This window comes from Pantherophis guttatus, chromosome 15 (assembly GCF_059756535.1).
Source record: "Pantherophis guttatus breed Tessera chromosome 15, ASM5975653v1, whole genome shotgun sequence".
NCBI lineage: Eukaryota > Metazoa > Chordata > Lepidosauria > Squamata > Colubridae > Pantherophis > Pantherophis guttatus.
In genome coordinates, this window is record NC_142077.1 from 2,165,926 (window position 1) to 2,192,150 (window position 26,225).

Here is a 26,225-nt window from a genome sequence, read left to right on the forward strand (position 1 = left end):
GAGCCGCCCCCTGGGGCCGCGCCCCTCCCGTCCGCCCGCCCGGCCGCTCGCATCCCGGGGAGCGCCCGGCCGCGCTGACAGTCCGGCTCCGCTCCTGCCGCCGCCGCTGCGGTTGCTGCTGGTGCTGCTGCCCCGGCCGGCTGGCCGAGCGGGCGGCGGCGGCGGCGGCACCTGAGGCTCCCCGGGCGGAGGGCCGGGCCGGGCCGGGCTTCCTTCCTCCGCAGCCCGCCAGCCCCGCTGCAGGATGAGCCCGCGCTGCCTCCTGCGCTCGCTGCCGCTGCTCATCCTCGCCGCCTCCTCGGCCAACGCCAGCAACTGGCTGTGAGTAGGGAGGGAGGGAGGGAGGGAGGGAGGGAGAGGGCAGGTGCGCCGGCCACGGCTCGCCTTACCTGGCCGCCCGCGCGGATCCGACACGGGGGTGAGGTTGGGGGGGCTGGGGAGGGGAGAGGAAAAGCAGGCAGGGGAGGGGAAAGGAGGGGAGATCGCCTCCGGCGCTCTGTGTACGCGCAGAGGGCCGGCTGCCACCGGCGCTCTGTGCATGCTCAGAGGAGCGGCCGCACCGTGCACGCTCGGAGGACGGGTTGCACCGGCGCTCTGTGTATCCTCGGAGGAACGGCTGCACCGTGCATGCTAGGAGGAGCGGCCGCACCGGCGCTCTGTGCATGCTCGGAGGACCGGCTGCACCAGTTCTCTGTGCATGCTCGGAGGAGCGACTGCACCGGCGATCCTTGCACGCTCAGAGGCTTGGTTGCACCGGCGCTCTGTGCATGTTCAGAGGACTGGCTACACCGACTCTCTGTGCATACTCGGAGGACCGGCGATCCGTGCACGCTCGGAGGATTGGTTGTACCGGCGCTCTGTGCATGTTCAGAGGACCTGCTGCACCGACTCTGTGGATGCTCGGAGGAGAGGCTGCACCGGCGCTCTGTGCATGCTCAGAGGACAGGCTGCACCGTTCATGCTCGGAGGACCGGCTGGACCGGCGCTCTGTGCATGTTGGGAGGACCGGCTGCACTAGCGCTCTGTCCATGCTCGGAGAGCACCGGCGATCGGTGCACGCTCAAAGGATTGGTTGCACCGGCGCTCTGTGCATGTTCAGAGGCCTGGCTGCAGCGGCGCTCTGTACATGGTCGGAGGAGCGGCTGCCCTAGCGATCTGTGCATGCTCGGAGGACTGGCTACACGGGCGCTCTGTTCATGCTCAGAGGACCGGCTACGTTAGCGCTTTGGGCATGTTCAGAGGACCGGCTGCAGCAGCGCTGTGTGCACCCTCAGAGGGCCGGCTGGGAGCGGTTGTAGCAGGACTCTGTGCACGCTCAGAGGACCGGTTGCACCAGCGTTCTTTGTAAGCTCAGAGGTCCTTGGCTTGCCGGCTGTCCTGAAAGGCAGGAAGGCGGTGCATTCAATTTTGGGGAGGGGGGCCACGGAGAGATATGCATTCAGCGGGGGGGGGGGAGACCCGAACGGACCGGGGGCTCTTCTGTGTCCCCGCGACGTTGGGGATGTTGAATTGCGCTGGAGTCTTTTCACATTTTCTTACGCCGAAAGACGGGGTGACAGCCAGGGTGGTAAAAAGGGAGTTTTTGTTGTTTTAAGTTTATGTAGTTTGCATCTTTGAGCGTGGGAAGCCTCCCGGAGTTACCTCGAGGTAAGGCAGGCGGGCCGGCCGATAAATGTTACAAATAAAGCAAAAAAAAAAAGAAGAAGAATAAAAAAAATTCGGCCCTCGGTCCAAAGCTTTGCTTGGGTTTTCTAGGGGGATTTGGGAGACTGGGAACTGGGCTGGCCTACCTAGCAGCACTGTTGTGAATAGACAGACAATGAGATAGATGAGAAATTGATGGTAGGTAGGTAGATGATAGATAGATAGATAGATAGATAGATAGATAGATAGATAGATAGATAGATGATATAGACGATAGACAGAGAGAGAGACAGAGAGATGATAGATAGATAGATAGATGATATAGACAATAGAGAGAGAGACAGAGAGAGAGATGATAGATAGATAGATGATAGATGATATAGACAGAGAGAGAGACAGAGAGATGATAGATAGATAGATGATAGATGATATAGACAGAGAGAGACACAGAGAGAGATGATAGATAAATAGATAATAGATGATATAGACAATAGACAGAGAGACAGAGAGATGATAGATAGATAGATAGATAGATAGATAGATAGATAGATAGATAGATAGATATGGATAGATAGATAGATAGATAATGATATAGACGATAGAGAGACAAAGAGAGATGATAGATAGATGATATAGACGATAGACAAAGAGAGACAGAGAGAGATGATAGATAGATAGATAGATAGATAGATAGATAGATAGATAGATATAGACGATAGAGACACAGAGATGATAGATAGATAGATGATATAGACGAGAGACAGAGAGAGAGATGATAGATAGATAGATAGATAGATAGATAGATAGGCAGACAGACAGACAGACAGAAAGACAGAAATATTAAAAGAGACATATACACAGAAAGATAAATAAAAAGCTAGATAGATTAGATGATAGATAGATAGATAGATAGATAGATAGATAGATAGATAGGCAGACAGACAGAAAGACAGAAATATTAAAAGAGACATATACACAGAAAGATAAATAAAAAGCTAGATAGATTAGATGATAGATAGATAGATAGATAGATAGATAGATAGATAGATAGATAGAAGGAGACAGAGTGAAGGAAGGAAGGAAGATATTTTGGTATATGGAAACTTAAGGGAGCACAAAACCAGGATGCAGCCAGGCTGGGGGAATAAATGTTAGTTTCCAGGTTACTGCCACGATTCGAATGTTGATCCAACTTATCTCCTCCGTTCGCCCGTTTAAAGGTTTGTAATCCAGCTTTCCTGGGCAAACCTTTTATTCTGGGTAAACAATAAACCCACTTTTAGCGAGTTATCATTCCCCGCACGATAAGAGGCTTGAAATGACCAGCCTCTTTTCTTTCAAGCCAACCGAAGGGACGGTTTTGTAAAAAAAAAAAATGTGTGAGTTTATTTCCATTTATTTATTATTTCTCCCCACACACACACACTTTTTTGTTTCTTTCTTTTTTCCTTCTCACGACTGAACCGAGAACTGGAGATCAGGATGCTAAGGGTGATTTTTGCAAAGCCCCCGAGACCGGTAAAACGGAGGCCTTGGGTTGGAAAAGTTTGGGGCCCACCTGCTCTGGACATCCATTTTTTCTGGATATTTTATGCACAATAAACAGATCATAATTCTCCCAGCCTGGCTGCATCCTCATTTTGTGCTCCCTTAAGTTCCCAAGTACTAAAATATCTTCCTTCCTTCCTTCTCTGTCGTCTTCTATCTATCTATCTATCTATCTATCTATCTATCTATCTATCTATCATCCATCTATCTTCTTCTGTCTCTCTTCTTCTGTCTCTCTTCTTCATATCTATCTATCTATCTTCTATCTCCTATCTTCATATCTGTCTATCTTCTCTCTCTCTTCTTCTATCTTTCTATCTATCTATCTGAGTAGGAAGCTGGGCGGATTGCAGAATTATTATATATATAAATATATATATATATATTACAAACTATTCTAAAAATACGAGTTCCAGGTATATTAGTAAAGAAAGAAGATATATATATATATATATATATATATATATATATATATATATCAAATTTATATTTCGCTGATAAAGTAATAAAGGGAGACTAGTATAGATCTATTTCAAGTTATTTACCTCTCATCAGCTAGCCATACCCTTACTCGGATTCAAACTTGGCTAGCTGATGAGAGCTAAGTAGCTTGAAATATTATTAGTCTCCCTTTTTTTCTTTATCAGCGAAATATAAATTTGGTATATATATATATGTTTTTCAAAGTATAAAATTCAAAGAGAAATGAATAAAAAGTAATGGAACACTAAGAAGAGCCGGAGGGAAAAGAAAAGAAATATTAAAGGAGAAAAGGAAAGAAGAAGGCACGGACCTTCTCTTCTTTTTGGTCTCTTTGCAAGACTGAAATAATAAGACATTTGAGGGGGGAAATGCAACTTATTGCTTTAAACAGGACAGAGAACTAGAAGTTGTGAAGATCTCTTTGGGCAGGGATTATAAATTGCTGCTGGTTACTATTGAAGTGGGTTTTGATCTACAGATAGTCCTTGACTTAACAACAGTTCCGTTTAGTGTCCGTTCAAAGTTACAATGACTCTGAAAAAAACTGACGTAGGACCGTGGTTCATACTTAACGACCGTTGCAGCGTCCCGACAGTCACGTGACTTAACGTTCTGACCACTGACTCACAGTTACGACAGTCGTGGTGTCCCCCGGGGGGGAGGGTGTCACACAGTCCCCTTTCGCGACCTTCTGATGAGCCGAGTCAACGCTGAACCACCGTGTGACTTGACTTGATTCACTTAACAACCGGGGCGAGAAAGGTCGTAAAACGAAGCCAAACCTCGCTTAGCAAATGTCTCACTTTAACCGCGGAAATTGTCTTGGGTTTTAATCCCGAAAGCCAAACTCGTACGTTGCAAAGCTACCGATAAAAATCCCCCGCGGCGGGAGTGGGCATCGTGGGCCCTCGTCCACAACGGGCCACTTTTGCTGCCGCGGATAAGGTGGGCTCCCACCCACCCACCCACCCATTCCCCAACCTTCGTCGCCTCCATTTTGGCGCCGGCCCAATTTGTAACCCGCCTTGATTTTTTTTCCCCCTTCCTTCCTCCGGCAACGAGCACGATTAACAACTATCATAAAAAGGGAGGTAAATATTTGCATCTTAAATCGTGACCCGGATGCGGAGCTGGGAACTGGTTCAGGGGAAATTGAGGCGAGCCGTTGGAACCGTTGTTGAGCGTTGTGTGGAAATTCTTCCTGGTCTTTTGCAGTAAACGCCTGGCACCTTAAAACATCTGGGGTGGGGGGACGCGGGAATTTTCTGGGGTGGGTGGGTGGGCTCTAGTATGGTCTTATTGGCTGTCTCTCTGCATTCCCTCCGGACAACGCATTTGAGAATAAACCGCATCGCTGGCTTAACCAGGAATCTGTGGTCGAAGCTGCAAATTTCAAAGTAGCCTCAAGGTCCTAGTCCCTGTGAAGCACTCTGGGCCTGAGAGAGGTCGTTGGTTTATTAGTGGGGGTTTTTTTGGCGGGGGGCAAGACATAAAGGCAGATAACGCCCAACAGGCTGAGTGCTAAAGCACATTGAGGGTTCCGACAGGATTATCCTTGGAATAAAATACATGGACCCCATTTTTTAAAAAAAATTGGACCTGAATTCTTTAGAGCAGGGGTTTCCAAACTTATCTGCTTTAAGACGTCTGGACTTCAATTCCCAGAATTCCCCAGCCAGCAGAATTCTGGGAGTGGAAGTCCACAAGTCTTAATTCTGGGAGTTGAAATCCATAAATCTTAATTCTGGGAGTTGAAATTCATAAATCTTAATTCTGGGAGTTGAAATCCATTAGTCTTAATTCTGGGAGTTGAAATTCATAAATCTTAATTCTGGGAGTTGAAATCCATTAGTCTTAATTCTGGAAGTTGGACGTCCACAAGTCTTAATTCTGGAAGTTGGACGTTCACAAGTCTTAATTCTGGAAGTTGAAATCCATAAATCTTAATTCTGGAAGTTGAAATCCATAAATCTTAATTCTGGAAGTTGAAATCCATAAATCTTAATTCTGGGAGTTGAAATCCATAAATCTTAATTCTGGGAGTTGAAATCCATTAGTCTTAATTCTGGAAGTTGGACGTCCACAAGTCTTAATTTTGAGAATTGGAAGTTCACAAGTCTTAATTCTGGAAGTTGAAATCCATAAATCTTAATTCTGGGAATTGGAAGTTCACAAGTCTTAATTCTGGAAATTGGAAGTCCACAAGTCTTAATTCCGAGAGTTGAAATCCACAAGTCTTAATTCTGGAAGTCCGTAAGTCTTAATTCTGGGAGTTGGAAGTTCACAAATCTTAAAGTGGCCAACTTTGGAGACCCCTGCCTTAGAGAAAAAGCGATAATGAATAAACAGAAGTGGTTCCCACTCACCCCCCTTCTTGTTGCATGTTGTGTAAATCCAGCTGCTTTGGCGGAACCACAATCCTCCCATTGCGATTGTGGGATTTGAACTGGGCCGAACGCGATTTCTTCCAACTCTCGGTGGTTTTTGAGGTCTCAGGCCCGGTCTCGCCGTTTTTCCGGTTGCTCCTCGAGATGCCAGGGGTTTCGGAAGTTGGACAAACGAGATTTTCAGCGACGGGGGGGGGTGTCGGGGGTCAGCATTGGTAGATTTACCCGTATAGGGACGGTTGCATTCCCCGCTACCCCCCCAGTCCCCATTTTGGTTCTTTTGACCTCGAGATGAGAAAATGCCGGGTGGGGGGGGGGATTTTGAAGAAAATGGAGATTATTATTATTTTTTTCCAAGAGATATTAAATCCTTGGAGCAGTTCCACTCTCTGGGCTCTTGTCTTGTCCTGTAGAATTTTCTTTTTTTTTTTCTTTTTGGAAAGTGGGTGGGTGGGGGGAGAAATCTTGACTTTTTTGGGGGAGGGGGGATTATGTGTCACTACCCAGCTTGCATCTGCTGGGGGGGGGGTTCCGTGGCAGTGTGAGTGTGTTGTCGGGCCTGTGTGCCCAGGTGTGGGAGCTGTTCCACCCAGTTTTTTTTTACCCTGGTGACGAATGTGTTCTTTTCTCCTTTAGGCAGTTGATGGAAGATGAAAATATATATATATATATACTTTTAAACAGAAAACCTGCCCGGATTAGCGGTTAAGCTCTCCCAAAGTGTTTCACAATAACACAAGACAGTGTTTGGTGTATATGTGTATTTCTCTCTCTCTCTCTCTCTCTTTCTCTTTCCCTCCCCTCCCTCCCCACGGCTAGCTTGTCGGGACTCATGTCCTTTGCAACTTTGCAAAAAAATAAAAATAAAATCAAAATAAAATCAAAAACAGCCAGGAAAACTTTCTGCAGCCCGTGTTGCATATTAACCGCAGCTGCATTTTTAATAAAATAATAAAATAAAATAAAATAAAATAAAATAAAATAAAATAATAAAATAATAAAATAATAAAATAATAAAATAATAAAAAATAATAAAATAATATAAAATAAAATAAAATAGTAATAATAATAAAAAAACTACAGGCGATGCTCTTCTTTCTTTCTTTCTTTCTTTCTTTCTTTCTTTCTTTCTTTCTTTATTTATTTATTTATTTATTTATTTATTTATTTATTTATTTATTTATTTATTACATTTGTATGCCACCCTATCTCCAAGGACTCAGGGCAGCTCACAACAACAACAAGACCAAGCAACTGTTAAAATCAACAAATATACACAAAAATATGAAAAGTTACTTACGACAGTTTGTTTAGAGACCGTTCAAAGTTACAACGGCCCTGGAGGAAAAAAAAAAGCGCTGTTTCACGCTTACGACCGTTGTAGCGTTTCCCCAGGGTCAGGTGATCAAAAATTTGGACGCTTGGCCACCGACTCGTATTTACGACCGTTGCCGCCATCCCCAGGGTCGTGTGATTAAAATTCCGACGCTTGGCCACTGACTCGTATTTGTGACGGTGGCGGTGTGTCCCCGTGCTCTGCTTTTGCGACCTACTTAACAACCAGGGGACTAACTTAACAGCTGCAGTGATTTCGCTTAACAAACGTGGCAAGGTAAAGTCGTAAAACGGGGCAAAACTCCCTTCGCAAACGTCTCACTCAACGACGTAAAATTTTGGGGTTGTAAATTGAGGATGCCCTGCAACTTTATTGTAAGTACATCATCGCTTGGAGGTTTTCAAGAAAAGATTGGACAACCGTTTGACCGGGATGGTATAAGCACTCCTCCCTTTAGGCAGGGGGTTGGACTAGAAGACCTCCCGAGGTCCCTTTCCATTTCTTGAATGCTAAAAACAGTCTTTAGAGGAAAGAGATTGCTGGATAGTAATTTGGGGAAATGCCCTTTTTCTTCTTCTTCTTCTTTTTTTTTTTCCAGTCAAAATCACCAAAGTCCGAGGGACTTTGTAGAAGTCAAAGTTGAGTTTGTTTAGGATTCAGTGACTAAGAAGGAACTAAAATAATTGTATCTAGTTTTATTTTCTCTTTTTGACGTTTAAAGCAACTTAGTGACCAAGAAAAAACAACAACAACAAAAACTAAGAAGGAATAAGATGACGGTTTGAGGAGCAGGATTGAGAATGGAGAAGAAAGGAAGGTACAGTTTTTTTCAAGTTTTGGCCACTTGGGACGATGGGTGGACTTAAGCTCCCAGAATTCCCCAGCCAGATGGCTGGGGAATTCTGGGAGTTGAAGTCCACCCATCGTCCCAAGTGGCCAAAAACTTGAAAAAAACTGCCTTAGATAGCACCCCATCTCCAGCAATGGATTGTCATTCTGGAGCGAGATTTCTTAACATTTTTTTCTCATCATTTCCTCAGGTGTATCGGTGGGAATAAATCATATTCAATAAATCACAGTTAGAACAATTAATCCATGGGACAACTTGCCTCCAGAAGTTGCGAATGCTCCAACACTAGAAGTTTTTAAGAAGAGGTTGGATAACCATTTGTCTGAAGTGGTGTAGGGTTTCCTGCCTAAGCAGGGGGTTGGACTAGAAGACCTCCAAGGTCCCTTCCAACTCTGTTGTTCTGTTCTGTTCTGTTCTGTTCTGTTCTGTTCTATTCTATTCTATTCTATTCTATTCTATTCTATTCTATTCTATTCTATTCTATTCTATTCTATTCTATTCTATTCTATTCCATTCCATTCCATTCCATTCCATTCCATTCCATTCCATTCCATTCCATTCCATTCTCTATTCCTATTCTATTCTATTCTACTCTACTCTACTCTACTCTAATTCTTCTATACTATTATATTCTTCTCTTCTCCTCTCCTCTCCTCTTCTTCTCTCCTCTCCTCTCTTCTTCTCTCCTCTCCTCTCCTCTCCTCTTCCCTTCCCTTCCATTCTATGCTATGCTATTCATTCCAATATTCTATTTTATTCTATTTTATTCTATTCTATTCTATTCTACTCTACTCTACTCTATTCTTCTATACTATTATATTCTTCTCTTCTCCTCTCCTTTCCTCTTCTTCTCTCCTCTCCTCTCCTATTCCCTTCCCTTCCCTTCCATTCTGTTCTATGCTATCATTCCAATATTCTATTCTATTCTATTCTATTCTATTCTATTCTATTCTATTCTATTCTATTCTATTCTATTCTATTCTATTCTATTCTATTCTATTCTATATATGCAGGTTGGAGCCAAAACGGAAAGTTGTTAGAATTCAGGAGTTTTTAAGGCTTGCTAACGGGTCGTTCGAGTCCCAAACGGGGCATTCCTGGCGGATTTTTGTATCTTTTCAAATCCAAAATATTTTTTGCACGCCCCACTGGAAAATTTAGTGGTCAAGCCATCCATAAGAACTCTTTCTAAAGTGAAAGGAGAAGGAAACATGAGAAGGGACCCCGGTAGCTTAGACTAAATAATGCAGGTAGTTCTCAATTTACGACTGCAATGGAGCCCCAAATTTACGCCGCTAAAGTGAGACGCTTGTTTCTTTTTAAAAGTTTTTTATTTATTTATTTTTTTTTTCAAAATGCAAACCTTCCATCTTTCCTTCAACTGTGTGTCGTCTGGGTTGAAATATCTCTGGGCTGCCAACCTTCAAATTTTACAACATCATTCACTTTTAATATAAATTCTCCAATCTTAAAATGATAGTATGTTAAAACGGCTGAACATTATAAGCCTATTCGTTTGTCCTCTTCCCGTGTCTGCTGGTAAAAATACAATAATAATAATAACAACAACATGATACGTAATCAAGTGAGACATTTGTGAAGCAAGTTCCGCCCCATTTTACGACTTTCCTTGTGCCGCCGTTGTTAAGCGAACCCCTGCAGCTCGTGAAGTTATTAACACCGGTTGTTAAGCGAATCTCGCAAAAGGGGGGGGGAACGCGGGACACCCCCCCGGGGGACGCCGCAACCGTAGCGTAAATAATGAGTCGGGGTTGCCAAGGATCTGAATTTGGATGCCCCCAAAAGTCGTAAGTGTGAAAAATGATCCTAAATCACTTCCTTTTTTTTTTCTTCTTCCCCCAGTGCCGTTGTAACTTTGAAACGGTCGCTAGTTGTAAAGTCAAGGACTTGGGTTTTCTGTCCTTTCCCGATTGTCTCTTGAGTTGAGGCCAAGGGTAGGAGAGAAAGACCCCAGAGCCAAAAAGAAAAGGAAAAAAAAAGAGATTTTTTTTGTCCATCTTTCTGGCTGGGATTTGTAAATGAGTAATCCGAGCGTATCGAGGGGGGGGGGAAACATCCTGCGATCCGAGTTGTAGTAACTTGGGATAAAGATTTACGCTGGGTAAATCTTTTCACGGGGGTCCGAAGAGGGTCCTAAGCAGCCCCTTAGGGTGGGGTGGGGGGGTGTCGCTCGGTTAAAAAAAAAAGTCACCCTGTGTGAGAAACCAGCTACACAATTTGTGTGATGGATGGAGCCTGATGGTTAAAAAGACGGCTATGGGAGGCGGAGAACAATCCCCCCTCCCACACCGGGGGGGGGGCTGAGGTTGGACCAGGGCCCGGCATTCAAACCGCTTTTTGGGCCCTGGGAACTGCGGCCAAGGCTCGGCTTGACCTCCTACCCAAGTTTGTGATTGTGGTGCCATCTCGGCGGCCTCCAACTCCCCAGGAGGAAAGAAGGCAGGATATTTGGTGGAAGGGAGCCGGGGGACGGGCTTACAGACCGAGAATGGGTTTGTAAGCATAGGGGGGGGGGAGGGATACAGGGTTTCCTGCCCGAGCAGGGGGTTGGACTAGAAGACCTCCAAGGTCCCTTCCGACTCGTTATTCTATTCTATTCTATTCTATTCTATTCTATTCTATTCTATTCTATTCTATTCTATTCTATTCTATTCTTTCGTTATCCTATCCTATCCTATTATGTATTCTATTCTTTGTTCTGTTCTGTTGTTCTGTTCTGTTCAATTCAATTCTATCCTATCCTTATATATTTTATTCTGATATTCTATTCTATTCTATCCTTTCCTTATTCTATTCTATCCTATCCTATCATTATGTATTTTATGTTGCTGTTCTATTCTTTGTACTGTTGTTGTTCAATTCAATTCAATTCTATCCTATCCTATCCTGCATTCCTATTCTATTCTATTCTATTCTATTCTATTCCATTCCATTCCATTCTCTATTTCTATTCTATTTTTTTTTTTTTTTTAATTTGATTTATATGCCGCCCTTCTCCGAAGACTCAGGGCGGCTTACAATGTGCTCAGCAATATTCTATTCTATTCTATTCTATTCTATTCTATTCTATTCTATTCTATTCTATTCTATTCTATTCTTCTATTCTATTCCATTCCATTCCATTCCTTATTCCATTCCTTATTCCATTCTATTCTTTCCTTATTCTATTCTAAATTATTCCATTCCATTCCATGTTTTCTATTCTATTCTATTCTATTCTATTCTATTCTATTCTATTCTATTCTATTCTATTCTATTCTATTCTATTCTATTCTATTCCTGTTTCAAGCGTGCAAAAAAAGGATCTGGAGACCCTAGAAAGAGTGCAGAGAAAAGCAGCTGAGATAGTCAAGAGATCCGGCGGCTTAAATTATACAAGGAATAGTTGAGGGGAACTAGGTATGTCTAGTCTAGTGAAAAGAAGGATTAAAAGGGGGTGTGGGGAGATGATAGCAGGGTTCCAGTATTTGAGGGGCTGCCCCAAAGAGGAGGCGGGGGGGGGGAGGGCAACCTATTCTCCAAAGCCCCGGAAGGCAGGAGAGGAAGCAACGGGTGGAAACTCATGGAGGAGAGAAGCAACCTGGAATGAAAGAGGAATTTTCTCACAATTGAATCAGGGTGGAACAACTCGGTCCCAGAAGTTTTTAAGAAGAGGCTGGGCAGCCATTTGTCCGGAATGGTACAGGGTCTCTTAATTGAGCAGGGGGTTGGACTAGAAGACCTCTGTGGGCATCGGTCCCCTGCAACAAATAACATCTTGATACCCTCTCTATTTTTGGGGGGGAGCCAGGGGTTATGATGCCCACCAGCCGGCCTTTTCCTACAGCTGGGAAATTCTCCCGGGGTTGATCCCGCCCAGGTGAAACGGCTGGTTTTCTTTCCTTTCTTTTGTCAAGAGGTGTTGGGAGTCTTTTTTTTGAAAAAAGAAAAAAGGAAAGAGAATCTGTCATAATGTTAAAAGGGCTGGAAAACTCAGCAGGCGTGTTGGGACTGGCAGGTCCTTGCAGATTGCCTTCCCTGAATTCCAGGCAGGTGTTGCCTCCTCCTCCTTCTCTCTCTCGCTCTCTCTCTCTCTCTCCCTCTCTCTCTTGCTCTCTCGCTCTCACACTCAAACACACACACACACACAGTCACACACACACACATACACACTCTCACATTCACACACACTTTCACATGCTCACTCTTCACACTCATACACTCACACTCCCTTACACACACACTCAAACACACAATCACAGTCACACATACACACACTCACACGCTCTTTCACATGCACACACTCACTCTCACACACACTCACACACACATTCAAACACACACAGTCACACAATCACACATACACACTCTCACACTCACACACACTTTCACATGCTCACACTCATACACTCTTACACACTCACACTCACACTCACATGCACACACTCACTCTCACACACACTCAAACACACACACACCAGTCACAGTCACACATACGCTCTCACACTCACTCACTCTTTCACATGCTCACACTCACTCTTACACACTCTCACTCATGCACACACTCACTCTCTCACAGTCACACATACACTCTCACACTCATGCACTTTCACATGCTCACACTCACACTCATACACTCACTTTTACACACACTCACTCACACTCTTACACACTCTTTCACATGCACTCACACTCACACTCTTACACACACACTTACACTTTCACATGCTCACACTCACTCTCTTACACACTCACACACACTCATACACACACACACTCGCACAGAAACACACTCTCTCTCTCTCTCTCTCAAATCTAGTTCTACTTCTACTTCCACCTCTTTATCTACCTGCTGCTACCTACGTGAAGTATTTATTGAATTGGCAGCTGGTTAGCAAACTTCCCTACTACCAGTCACCTTTGACCCATACGTAAAAGGCAGGAGATGGGCGAAGAAGGAGCAGAATGACTAGAAGAAGGTATCTGAAGCTCAGGGTTGAAGCTCAGGGGTGAGGCCATAGGAGTCTTAAGAATGACAGAGTGGGAAGGGACCCTGGAGGTCTTCTAGTCCAACCCCCTGCTCAAGCAGGAGAGACCCTAGACCATTTCAGACAAGGGACTGTCCAGTCTCTTCTTTAAAAAAAAAACCTCCTGTGATTTCTTAAACAGGATGGCTTGGAAACGGGAGTGGGTGGCCCTTTTTTTTCACGAACCTCTGCTGAGCCGCAAGAGGAGGACATCTGGGAAAGTTGGTTTTTTTTCTTCTTCTTTTTTTTCCCCTTTTTTTCCTTTTTCCTTCTTCCTCCCCCTCCTCCCTCTCGAGCCTGGAGGACAGCAGCGGGCCTTCCTTTATCGTTGAAACAACACGTTAATCTTCATTTTGATCCTCCCCAACCAACAGTAATAAGAATTTTGTTTGGGGGAAAAGCTCTTTTTTTATCGGGAGCATCTGTTTGGAAGGATTTGAAAGGAGGAGTTCTGCAGACGGGCCTCTGCCTCTCTCCTTTGATGCTTCCATCGGCTGGAAAGAAAGAAGAAAGAGAAAGAAAGAAAGAAAGAAAGAAAGAAAGAAAGAAAGAAAGAAAGAAAGAAAGAAAGAAAGAAAGAAAGAAAAAAAAATATGTGGGAACTCTCCCGGAGGTTTTGACCGCTGGCGCGGCCAAAATGGCAGCCTCCCCCCTTCTCCCCCCCCAACGCTCCTGTCCTGTGGGCCATCTGGTCGTCCCTCGCGAAGGGTGCATGACAACGGATAGGGTTGGACTAGAAGACCTCCGAGGTCCCTTCCACCTCTGTTCTGATTGATTGATTGATTGATTGAAATGGTCTAGGGTCTCCTGCTTTTGAGCAGGGGGTTGGACTAGAAGACCTCCGAGGTCCCTTCCGGTTCCTGCGTGTGCCCACACCCACAATTCTATGCGACCCACCCCCCACACATGCGCACGCAACCCCCCCCCTTTGCACTCCCCCGACTTCTGGCATGTGATGGCAAGGTAGGACCGTTTTTAGCCCTCCCCAGGCACCAGAGCCTTTCTAGGAGGCTGGGGAGGATGAAAACCGCCTTCCCCGCTCCACTGAAGGCCCTCCGGAGGCCAGAAAAGGCCTGTTTGCCAACTTCCGGTCTCATGGACGGCCCGTTTTTCACTCTCCCCAGGCTCCAGAGCCTTTCTAGGAGGCTGGGGAGGATGAAGATGGCCTTCCCCACCCGCACCGGAGGCCTTCCGGAGGCCGGAAACAGCCTTTTTCCTGACTTCTGGTAGGCCCAAAAGGCCCGAAAATCAGCTGGCCGGCGTGCGCATGCACGCCAGAGCTGAGCTCGCGTGCCCACCGATATGGCTCCGCGTGCCACAGGTCTAGGGTCTCCTGCTCGAGCAGAGGGCTGGACTAGAAGACCTCCGAGGTCCCTTTCCGACTCCGTTAATTATTCTCCGTCCCTTCCCGCCTGGCGATTCCGTGACTCTGGGAGTTTCAACCCGGTGTGCTGGTCCCCAGCAGCCTCTCATCCTCTGCAGCTGCAGCCGGACTGAGTCCCGTGCAGAAGGAGGCAGCGGGGAGCAGCCAGGAGCGGGGAGGGAAAAAAAAATAATAAAAAATACAAGCATCTCATCCTGGCCTTCGGGAGGGAAGTGGTTTCGAGGGAGCCTCTGGTGATCACAACGGCTGCCCAGGCCGAGGGAGGTTCCTGGCAGCCGCTGTCCTCCTCCTGCTGATTTTGGCCCGATCTCTACGGCTTTGGCTTCTCCCCGAACGGCCCTGGGATACAGTGAGCCTCCTCAAGACGTGACAGGGCCAGCCCCATCCGTCTCCCAGACAAAGGACAGCTGTTGGGAGCTGGGGAAGCCCACAGGCTGCAGGACAGGTTTGGGGAGGGGGCTTATCCTGGGGAGAGGGGGGGGTGGAGAGGAGACCAGCACCCTGAAACGAGGGGTTTATGTGGGAACAGGCTGGATATGTCCAGGTTAAGCAGCATAGAATAGAATATAGAATAACAGAGATGGGAGCCCTAAAATTCTATGATTCTGAGATAGATGAGATGCATGACAGACAGGCGGATGGATGGATGGATGGATGGATGGATGGATGGATGGATATAGGATTCATGACAGAGGGAGGGAGGCAGAGAGGAAGGAATGGATGGATGGAATGGAATGGATGGATAAATGGTACCAAGAGCTTTGGTAGTACAGTGGTCTAATACACCCTGTTATTAAGAACAGCTGCCTGCAATTACTGCTGGTTCGAATCTCTCCAAGGCCAAGGTTGACTCAGCCTTCCATCCTTTCTAAGGGAGGTAAATTGAGGACCCAGTTTGTGGGGGCAATAAGCTGACTTTGTATAAATATACAAAAAGTACGAAGGCTATTGCTGAGCACATTGTAAGCCGCCCTGAGTCTCCGGAGAAGAGCGGCATATAAATCAAATTAAAAAATTAAAAAATAAATGTTATAGTGGTACAGTCTTCTGCCTGAACAGGGGGTTGGATTAGATGGCCTCTGAGGACCCTTCCAGCCCTAGGATTCTATGATTCTGAGATAGATGAGATGCATGACAGACAGCGGATGGATGGATGGATGAATGGAACAGCTTCCCTTCAGAAGTTGTGGGTGCTCCATCCTTATTTATTTATTGTTTATTTATTTATGAGTTCGATTTATATGCCGTCCTTTCTCCGGAGACTCAGGGCGGCTTACAATGCGTTAAGCAATAGCCTTCATACTTTTGTATATACCTGCTTAGTAGGGCTTTTTGGGACCCCTTAAGCGGTGTTCTTTTTTATACAAAGTCATCTTATTGCCCCCACAATCCGGGTCCTCATTTTACCTACCTCGGAAGGATGGAAGGCTGAGTCAACCTTGAGCCTGGTGAGATTCGAACTCGCAGTAATTGCAGGCAGCTGGTGTTACTTAACAGCGCTTTAGTCCGCTGCACCACCAAGGCTCTTGGAGGTTTTCAAGAAGGAACTGGACAGTAAATTTGTCTGAAATGCTCTAGGGTTCTCCGTTTTGAGCAGCGGGGTGGACTAGAAAACCTCCAAGGTCCCTTCCAACGATGTTGTTCGGCCTTTTCTCCCCAAATCTTCAGCAACGGCGGGGGCACCTCTTGGCAATTGCCACGCCAGGGTCTTTGGGTTTATGAAGCAGAGGATGAGGTCAGCTCCCTCTGGTTGGGGTCCTTCTGCCTGGAGACTCCCCCAACGGCCTCCTTTTCACCTCGGGATACCCAAGTGATGTTTCCGACCGGTTGTCTCCTCTTCCCTCGCAGGTACTTGGCCAAGCTCTCTTCGGTGGGCAGCATCTCCGAGGAGGAGACCTGCGAGAAGCTGAAGGGCCTCATCCAGCGCCAAGTCCAGATGTGCAAGAGGAACCTGGAGGTCATGGACGCCGTGCGCCGGGGAGCCCAGCTGGCCATCGAGGAGTGCCAGTTCCAGTTCCGTAACCGCCGGTGGAACTGCTCCACCTTGGAGAGCCTGCCGGTATTTGGCAAGGTGGTCACGCAAGGTATGGTGGGGTCCCCGGCCTGGGAGGGGCGGGGGTGGGGGAGGTTGGTGGGGAGGGAGGGAGGGAGGCAGAGGAGGGGGCTTTTGACCGTGTGGGGAATGCTGTGAGTCCATGCGTTTTGAAGTCACCGTGGTTGAGGAACACTAGCTATTACAGCTCTCAGTTCTTCTTCTTCTCCTCCATCATTCCATCATCATCTTCTGTGTCTTCCAACCCTCCTTCTTCTTCCTTCTCCTCCATCTTCTCCTGTCCTTCTAAATCTCTCCTTTCCTTCTACTCCATCACTCCTTCTTCTCCATCCTCTCCTGTCTTCCAGGCCTCCTCCTTTCTTCTTCTCTTCCTCATCCATCTTCTCCTCTTCCAACTCTCCTTCTTCCTTTTCTCCTTCATCACTCCTTCTTCTCCATCCTCTCCTCCACCTTCTCCTCTTCCAACCCTCCTTCTCTTCTTCCTCCATCCTCGCTGTATCCTGTCTTCCAACTCTCCTTCCTTCCTTCCTTCTCCTCCATCACTCCTTTTTCTCCATCCTCCATCTTCTCCTCTTCCAACCCTCCTTTTACCTTTTCTTCCTCCATCCTCACCTTCTCCTGTCTTCCAGCTCTCCTTCCTTACTTCTCCTCCATCACTCCTTTTTCTCCATCCTCCACCATCTCCTCTTCCAACCCTCCTCCTTCCTTCTCTTCCTCCTCCTCCTCTGTCTTCCAACCCTCCGACTCCATCTCTCCTCCTTCCTTCCTTGTCCTCCTCCATCACTCCCTCTTCTCCATCCTCTCCTCCACCTTCTCCTCTTCCAACCCTCCTTCTCCCTTCTTCCTCCATCCTCATCTTATCCTGTCTTCCAACTCTTCTTCCTTCCTTCTCCTTCATCACTCCTTCACCATCCTCTCCTCCACCGTCTCCTCTTCCAACCCTCCTCCTTCCTTCTCTTCCTCCTCCTCCTCCTCCTCCTCCTCCTCCATCACTCCCTCTTCTCCATCCTCTCCTCCACCTTCTCCTTTTCCAACCCTCCTTCTCCCTTCTTCCTCCATCCTCATCTTATCCTATCTTCCAACTCTCCTTCCTTCCTCCTCCTCCATCACTCCTTTTTCTCCATCCTCTCCTTCTCCACCTTCTCCTCTTCCAACCCTTCTCCCTTTTCTTCCTCCATCCTTACCTTCTCCCCCTTCTCCTCTGTCTTCCAACCCTCCTTCTCCTTCCTTCCTTCCTTCCTTCCTTCCTTCTCCTCTTCCTCCTCTGCACAGCTTTCATTTAATAATTCAGCCTTCCTAGTCGCTTCACCAGAGCCGGCAATAAAACAAGAGTTTTGGCCCAGAGCTGCCAAACATGATGGAGACATAAATTCCTTTTTATCGCCCCTGCTTCTAATGTTCAAATACTTTTGTTTTGTTTTGTTTTGTCTTGGCAAGGGAGTTTCTTCGCAGCTGCACCTTACGGACAGATTTTCAGGGAATTTGCAGCAGAGGGGGGAACGAAAGTCAGGAAAAGGGGCGAGATTGGGTAGAAAGTCTTCTCCCCAAAAGATTGCAGCTTCTTCTGCATTTGTTGATGGCTGGAATTAAATCTGCCCTGCCGTTTTAACCAAGGAAGCGAGCCCTCATCCTTTTCAAAGCCCCCCCCCCCCCGCCACTTTAGCTTCTTATTTAACTTTCTCTTGCTTGTCTTCAGGGAGGGGAGAGAAGGAGGGAGGGAGGGAGGGGGGGACGCTGCCTGGAGATCTGTGCCCTGGAAATACCAAAAATACCAAGGAATGAAGCTCTCGGTCTCTCTTTTTCGGGCGTGCGGCCGCAGAGCAAAACCGGCTCCGTTTTTTTTAGCCTGTCATTAACCACAATTAATTCAAAAGGTCGTGCAATCTGGCTTCTCCAGATTGGAAATCCTGCCCGGAGCCAAAAGTGCCCAAGTTTGGAATTCTTTTTTTTTCTTTTTTTCCAAACCTCTCCTCTCTCCCAAAGGGGGGGTCATCTCTGTCCTGCATTTGGAGGAGGAGGAGGAGGGGGGGGAGGATGGGCGAGGGAGTTGAAGCGAAGGGCAGCGAGACAGAAGCCTCTGTCATGGGGCCGTCCCAACCGCCCTTGGCAGGAACGGGATGTCATGTCGCAAGGTTTAATGGCAGAACCCGCTGAAACCAATGTTCCCTCTCCTTCGGCTTGACCCACCCGCCCGCTGGCATCGCGAGGGAGTGGCTGGGCGGTGGGGGGGGGAAACAGACCTCCCTCTCTCTTTAGAAGGGCACTTCGGCTTCTCCAGAGGGAGTGGGGGAAATGGGCTTGAAGGACGAATCGTTGCGGTCCGTTTCTCCCAGGGTAGGAGATGAACGGAATCGGAAGGGACCTTGGAGGTCATCTAGTCCACCTGAGAAGGAGGCCCTATATCATTTTTGACAAGAGGGCAATCCAGTCTCTTGAAGGCCTCCAGGGATGAAGCTCCCATAACTTCTGAAGGCAACTTCTGTTCCATCGGTTGATGGTTCTCGCGGTCAGAAAATTCCTCATTTCCGGGTTGAATCTCTCCGTGGTCAGTCTCCATCCATGATTCTTTGTCTGGCCTTGGAAAATAGCTTGACCCCCTTCCTCCTCTCTGGGGCAGCCCCATAAATATTGGAAGATGCTCTCCTGTCTCCCCTGGTCCTTCTCTTCCCTAGACTAGCCATGTCTTCTGTCCATCGATGGTTCATTCAGATGTCTGTCTGTCTGTCTGTCTTTCTTTCTTTTTCTTTCTTTCCTTTCTTTCTTTCTTTTTCTGTCTTTCTTTCTTTCCTTCCCTTCCACCTTCCTTCCTCTTTCCTTCCTTCCTTCCTTCCCTCCCTCCTTCCTTCCTTCCTTTTGCTTTGGAGAATAGCTTGACCCCCTTCCTCCTCTCTGGGGCAGCCCCTCCAATATTGGAAGATGCTCTCCTGTCTCCCCTGGTCCTTCTCTTCACTAGACTAGCCATCAATGGTTCATTCAGATGTCTTTCTTTCTTTCTTTCTTTCTTTCTTTCTTTCTTTCTTTTTCTGTCTGTCTTTCTTTCTTTCCCTCCCTTCCACCTTCCTTCCTCTTTCCTTTTTTCTTTCCTTCCTTCCTTCCTTCCTTCCTTCCCTCCCTCCCTCCCTCCCTCCCTCCTTCCTTTTGCTTTGGAAAATAGCTTGACCCCCTTCCTCCTCTCTGGGGCAGCCCCTCCAATATTGGAAGATGCTCTTCTGTCTCCCCTGGTCCTTCTCTTCACTAGACTAGCCATGTCTTCTGTCCATCTATGGTTCATTCAGATGTCTGTCTATCTGTCTGTCTGTCTTTCTTTCTTTTTCTATCTGTCTTTCTTTCTTTCGCTCCCTTCCACCTTCCTTCCTCTTTCCTTTTTTCTTTCTTTCTTTCCTTCCTTCCTTCCTTCCTTCCCTCCCTCCCTCCCTCCTTCCTTCCTTTTGATTTGGAGAATAGCTTGACCCCCTTCCTCCTCTCTGGGGCAGCCCCTCCAATATTGGAAGATGCTCTCCTGTCTCCCCTGGTCCTTCTCTTCACTAGACTAGCCGTGCCCAGTTCCTGCAACCGTTCGTCGTATCTTTGAGCCTCCAGTCCCCTCATCCTCTTGGTTGCTCTTCTCTGCACTTTTTCTAGAGTCTCCACCTCTTTTTTTATAGTGTGGTGGCCAAAACTGGATGCAGGACTCTAGGTGTGGCCTTACTAAGGGCTTTATAGAGCGGTATTAGGACCTCCCTCGATCTTCATTGTATCCTTCTGTTAATGCAATTTAGGATTGCATTGGCTTTTTTTTTTGGCTCATATTTAACTGGTGGTCCACTAAGACTCCAAGATCCTTCTCACAATTACTGCTCTTAAGCTTGGTTTCACCCAGTCTTTATGTGTCCTTTTGGGGGTTTTCTTCTTGCCCAAGTTGGGTAAGAGAGGAGATTTGAGGGGTGGGATGGAGTAGCTTGCTGCTATAGGGGTGGGCCAAACCCACTTTTCCTCGAGGGTGTTCCCAGCGTTTGCCCCTTCCACAGTTTAACCCCCGTTGCAATCGTCGTAAGGACGGAAGGAGGAGGGAGGCAGCGGATGACGTCTTCCCAACAAAAAGCTGGAGAACATCTGGAGAACTTTTAGTGTGGTTGCCATCGGGGGTTTTTTTTTTTCCTCCCCAAGAGCTTGGAGGCAACAGAGTTCATGTCCCAAGGAGAGAAGAGGCTCCTGTCCAGTTCCGTTGGGTTCTTCCTCCTCTTTTAGCGACGTCCGCAGAATTACAGCCGAGGGAACTGTTGGGGGGGGGGGGTGTGGTGTTTGGCCGGACCCACCACCCCCTGGCCACGAGTTTGACCCTAAGAGACACGTTTCTGTTTGACTAACCCCTCCCCCCCCCACTCCCAAACTGCTCCCATTCATGCCAGGCTGCCGACCACATCTAGGCATCCTTTTTTTGGGACCAAGAGTTTTTTTTAAAAAAAACACACAGACACACACACACACGGAGAGGTTTTGAACAAATAAAGTGTGTAGTAAGACGAAGAGTCTTTCAAACGAGGAGGTCACGATGCCTTCCGTTTAGCCACCGGATGGGAGAAGGACAAAATTTTAATCCGGTGTCTGTCGTGAAAGTTTAGGGTTGTTTTTTTTTTTCCAAATAATTTTATTTTTCCAAAGCAGGCACATAAAAAAAAAAAATGACATTAAGAGTCGAAAGAGAAAGAAGGAAGGAAAGGAAGAAGAAAGAAAGAAAGAAAGAAAGAAAGAAAGAAAGAAAGAAAGAAAGAAAGAAAGAAAGAAAGAAAGAGAAAGGAAGGAAGGAAGGAAGGAAGGAGAGAGCGAGGGAGAAAAAGAAGGAAGGAAGAAGAGAGAAAGAAAGGAAAGGAGAGAGAAAGGAAGGAAGGAAGGGGAGAAAGAAGGAAGAAAGGAAAGAGAGAAAAGGAAGGAAGGAGAGAGAAAGAAAGAAAGGAAAGAAAGAAAAGGAAAAGGGAGGGAAGGAAGGAAAAAGGGAGGGAGGGAGAAAGAAAAAGAAAGAAACATGTCTTTCTTTTCTTCTTTTTCTTTCTCTTTCTCCTTCTCTCTCTTTTTCTCTTTTAATTTAATTTAATTTAATTAGTTCAATTTATATGCCGCCTTTCTCCGGAGACTCAGGGCAGCTTTCTCTTTCTTTCTCTTTCTCTTTTTCTTTCTTCCTTCCTTCCTTCCATACACACCCACAGATACATACATACAGATACACAGGCCGTCCTTGGCTTACGGCAGTTTGCTTTGTGACCACTCAAAGTTACAACGGAAATGGAAATAGTGACTTACGATGGATTCTCACACTTACGACCACTGCAGCATTCCCCGCGTGATCAAAATTCAGAGGCTTGGCAACCAACTCGTATTTATGACGGTGGCAGAATCTGGGGGGTGGGGGTGGGGGTCGTGGGATTCCCCCTTTTGCGACCTCCTGACAAGCAAAGTCAACGGGGGAAGTCAGATTCATTTAATGACCGGGTTACTAACTGAACCGCTGCATCGATTCGCTTAACCGTTGTGGCCCCAAAAAAAATAAATAAAAAAGGTTGTAGAATGGGACAAAGCTCACTGAACAAGTGTCTCGCTTAGCGGCAGAAATGTGGGGCTCCATTGTGGTCGTAACTCGAGGACTGCGCCAAAAAAAAAACTGATTTCCGACTGCTTCTGAGGATATAAAGAGCTCTGACTTTCAATTCTTAAGTTTGAGACTGTAAATAAAATTATCCGTTTTTCCCTCCCAAAGAAAAGGGGAAATAAATATTCTATTTCCCGCCTTTAAAAAATTTTTTAAGACTCATCAAATCCATATCAAAAATTTGTCTTTCTTTCCCCCCCCCCCTTTCCCCTCTCCATCTCTTGCAAGAAGTGCGTAAAGGACTTCCAATGATATAGATACTTTGAGGTTTGTTTGGTTTTTTCCCTCATGAGGACTGCTAACTTGACCATCGTATTTAGTTTTTGAAAAGTTTTCATTTTTTTGCCTGAAGTTTCTTGGCAGCGGTTCAAACGGGGACGGAGATAAGAAGATAGATAACCCTTTGTCTGAAGGGGTGTGGGGTTTCCTGCCTAAGCAGAGCGGGGGGTTGGACTAGATGACCTCCCAGGTCCCTTCCAGCTCTTTTTTTCTAGAATGGGCTGCATTCTCCCCACCGACCCCCCTTGAGAAAAACCAGTTTTCTGATCTAGCAGAAGGTACGAGCACAATGTATATCATGGGGGTCTCTTTCTTTTTTTGGGGTTGGGGGGCTCTGCCAGGGACACGAGAAGCGGCCTTCGTCTACGCCATCTCCTCCGCTGGCGTCGCCTTCGCCGTGACCAGGGCGTGCAGCAGCGGAGAGCTGGAGAAATGCGGTTGCGATCACACGGTCCAGGGAGTCAGCCCTCAAGGTAAGCATCTCCACTTCTCCTCCTCATCCTCCTCCCCTTTCCAAACCCTCCCTCTCTTCCAGCACTGATGAGGTTCCCTAGTTGGGTCATGAAACGTCTGGAAGGAAACCTCCAAGCTCAGAGAGAGCCAAGGACCCCGCAAACCTCCTCCTTCGCCCCTTCCCCTTCCTTCTTTCTTTTCCTTCCTCCTCAAACCCCCTTCCTTCTAGCACTGATGATGTTCCCTACTTGGGTCATGAGATGTCTTAGTTTAGTTTGGTTTGATTTGTATACCGCCCTACTCCCTGAGAAGGACTCAGGGCGGTGAACAGCCACAGGATAAAAACACACAAATACAGAATTTAAAACTGAATAAAACCGAATTAAAACAATTTGGCCGAAGACAGATTTAAAAACACCCCAATAAGTTAAAAGAACGAATTAAAATTAACGTTTTAAAAAGGGGGAAAGGGAAAAAAATTAAAAGAAAGAAAACCACTAAGCTCAGACAGCACCAAGGACCCCACAAGCCCTCCTCCTTCCCCTTTCCTCCCTCTCTTTCTCTCTTTCTCTCTTTCTCTCTCTCTCAACTCAAACTCCCTTCTAGCACTGATGATGTTTCCTATTTGGGTCATGAGATGTCTTAAAGAAAACAACCAAGCTCATAAGAGCACCAAGGACCCCCAGTCCTCCTCCTTCTTCCCCTTTCCTTCTCCTCCTCCTCCTCTCTCTCCCTCCTCCTCCTCCCTCCCCTTTCCTCTTCCTCCTCCTCCTCCTCTCTCCCTCCTCCTCCTCCTTCCCCTTTCCTTCTCCTCCTCCTCCTCCTCTCTCCCTCCTCCTCTTCCTTCCCCTTTCCTCCTCCCCCTCCTCCTCCTTTCTCTCTGCAAACCCCACTCCCTTCTAGCACTGATGATGTTCCCTAGTTGGGTCATGAAACATCTGCAGGAAAAAAAAACCCAACCTCAGAGAGAACCAAGGACCCCTCAATTTCAACCCTGAGCTGCAAATATTCTCTTCTACCGATAGGAATATTCCTTTCTTTTTTTTTCCCCCCTTTCTCTTTCGCTCTCCTTCCAGGCTTCCAGTGGTCAGGCTGCTCCGACAACATCGCTTACGGCGTGGCTTTCTCCCAGTCCTTCGTGGACGTCCGAGAGAGGAGCAAAGGGGCCTCTTCCAACCGAGCCCTCATGAACCTCCATAATAACGAAGCCGGGCGGAAGGTAAACAGCACCATGGGCTTGGTTATCCTTCCGGCAATGACTTCTTAAAAGATAGCTTTTGTGTATTGGCTTTTTTTCCCAGGCCATCCTGAACCACATGAGGGTGGAATGCAAGTGCCACGGCGTGTCGGGCTCGTGCGAGGTCAAGACGTGCTGGAAAGCCATGCCCCCTTTCCGCAAAGTGGGCAACGTGCTGAAGGAGAAGTTCGACGGGGCCACCGAGGTGGAACAGCGCAAGGTCGGCTCCTCCACCAAGGTGCTAGTCCCTAAGAACTCCCAGTTCAAGCCGCACACGGACGAGGACTTGGTGTACCTGGAGCCCAGCCCTGATTTTTGCGACCACGATCTCCGGAACGGCGTGCTGGGTACCCACGGGAGGTCTTGCAACAAGACGTCCAAGGCCATCGACGGCTGCGAGCTGATGTGCTGCGGCCGGGGCTTCCACACGGAGGAAGTGGACGTGGTGGAGAGGTGCAGTTGCAAATTCCACTGGTGCTGTTTTGTGAAGTGTAAACAGTGCCACCGAGTGGTGGAAGTGCACACGTGTCGGTGACTTGCCCGGGGGGGGGGGGAAGGGGGGGGGAAGGCCAGCCAGGGCGAAGGACCTCGTGGGAAATAAGTTTTCTCGGGATCCCCCCCCCCGAACTGATTCACAAACTGATTTATCTTTTTTTTTTTAAAAAAACAAAAAAAGAAAAATATTTAAAAGTTTCCGATCGCGATTGTAATTTGGAGAGCGGAGGGGGTGGGTAGGAGAGGGGAATCGTTACCGTACGCAGGCTCGTCTTTTGACGACGGAACCCGCCCCCCCCTCCCCGGGTTTCTTTCCTTGAGGGAGACCTTTCGTTGGGCCCCGTTTTATGAGCTTCTCTGCTACCGTCATTAAACGAATCACGGCAGTGGGGTTAAGGGGAAGCCGGATCCTTCACTTGACGTGGCTCGTCTGAAGACCACCCAAAAGTGGGGAATAGCCTGACACCACACTCCCCCCCCCAAGGGAACGCCGCAACCGTCCAAAATACGAGTCGGTGGCCAAGAGGCTGAATTTTAGTCACGTCGCCGCGGGGAATGCTGCAAAGGTTGTAAGTGTGAAGCAACAGTCCCGCGTCACTTTTTGCAATGCCGTTGTAACGGTCACTAAAGGAATGGTTGCAAGTCAAGGACTACCTTTATAGGGTTTCCTGCCTGAGCAGGGGGTTGGACTAGAAGACCTCCAAAGTCCCTTCCAACTCTGTTATTCTATTCTATTTCTATTCCATTTTTCCTTCTTTTTCTTTTTTATTCTATTTCTATTTCTATTCTATTCTAGTCCATTTTTATTCTCTATTCTATTTTATTCTATTCTATTCTCCCATTCCATTCCTTCTCTTATTCGATTCCATTCCATTCTCTCCTATTCTATTCTCTCCTATTCTATTCTATTTCTATTCCATTTTTTCTTTTCTTTTTTCTATTCTATTTCTATTCTATTCTAGTTCATTTTTATTCCCTATTCTTTTCTATCCTCTCCTATTCTCTATTCTATTCTATTCTCTCCTATTCCATTCCATTCCATTCCTTATTCTATTCTATTCTATTCTATTCTATTCTATTCTATTCTATTCTATTCTATTCTATTCTATTCTATTCTATTCTATTCTATTCCTATCCTATCCACAAATGGTTGTCTCGTCTCTTCTTCAAAACCTCCAGTAATGGAGCGCCCACAACTTCTGGTGGCAAGCTGTTCCATTGGTGAATTGTTCTCCCCGTCAGGAAATTTCTCTTCATTTCCAGGTTGCTTCTCTCCTCCGTTAAGTTCCCATCCGTTGCTCTTTGTCCGGGCCTTCTGGTGCTTTGGAGAACAGGTCGCCCCTCTCTTCTTCGGGGCAGCCCCTCCAATATTGGGACGCTGCTTATCACGTCAAGCCCACCCCCCCCTTTAATCCTTCTCTTTCGT

At 46.9% G+C, this 26,225-nt stretch overlaps 1 protein-coding gene across 1 annotated transcript; it reads left to right on the top strand.

The window, feature by feature from the left end:
• On the top strand, nucleotides 1-24,997 carry WNT4 (Wnt family member 4). The gene is made up of 5 exons (XM_060694211.2): nucleotides 1-321; nucleotides 16,508-16,743; nucleotides 22,956-23,087; nucleotides 24,144-24,286; nucleotides 24,369-24,997. The coding sequence occupies exons 1-5, from the start codon at nucleotides 245-247 to the stop codon at nucleotides 24,837-24,839; spliced, it is 1,059 nt and encodes a 352-aa protein (XP_060550194.1). The 5' UTR covers nucleotides 1-244; the 3' UTR covers nucleotides 24,840-24,997.
• The last annotated feature ends 1,228 nt before the right edge of the window (nucleotides 24,998-26,225 follow it).

Bases quoted from the DNA above. Each gene is read 5' to 3' on its own strand.
- WNT4 (XM_060694211.2), top strand. From the start codon at position 245: ATGAGCCCGCGCTGCCTCCTGCGCTCGCTGCCGCTGCTCATCCTCGCC. The intron at 322-16,507 runs GTGAGTAGGGAG...CTTCCCTCGCAG, and splicing joins GCCAACGCCAGCAACTGGCT to GTACTTGGCCAAGCTCTCTT. The intron at 23,088-24,143 runs GTAAGCATCTCC...CTCTCCTTCCAG, and splicing joins CCAGGGAGTCAGCCCTCAAG to GCTTCCAGTGGTCAGGCTGC.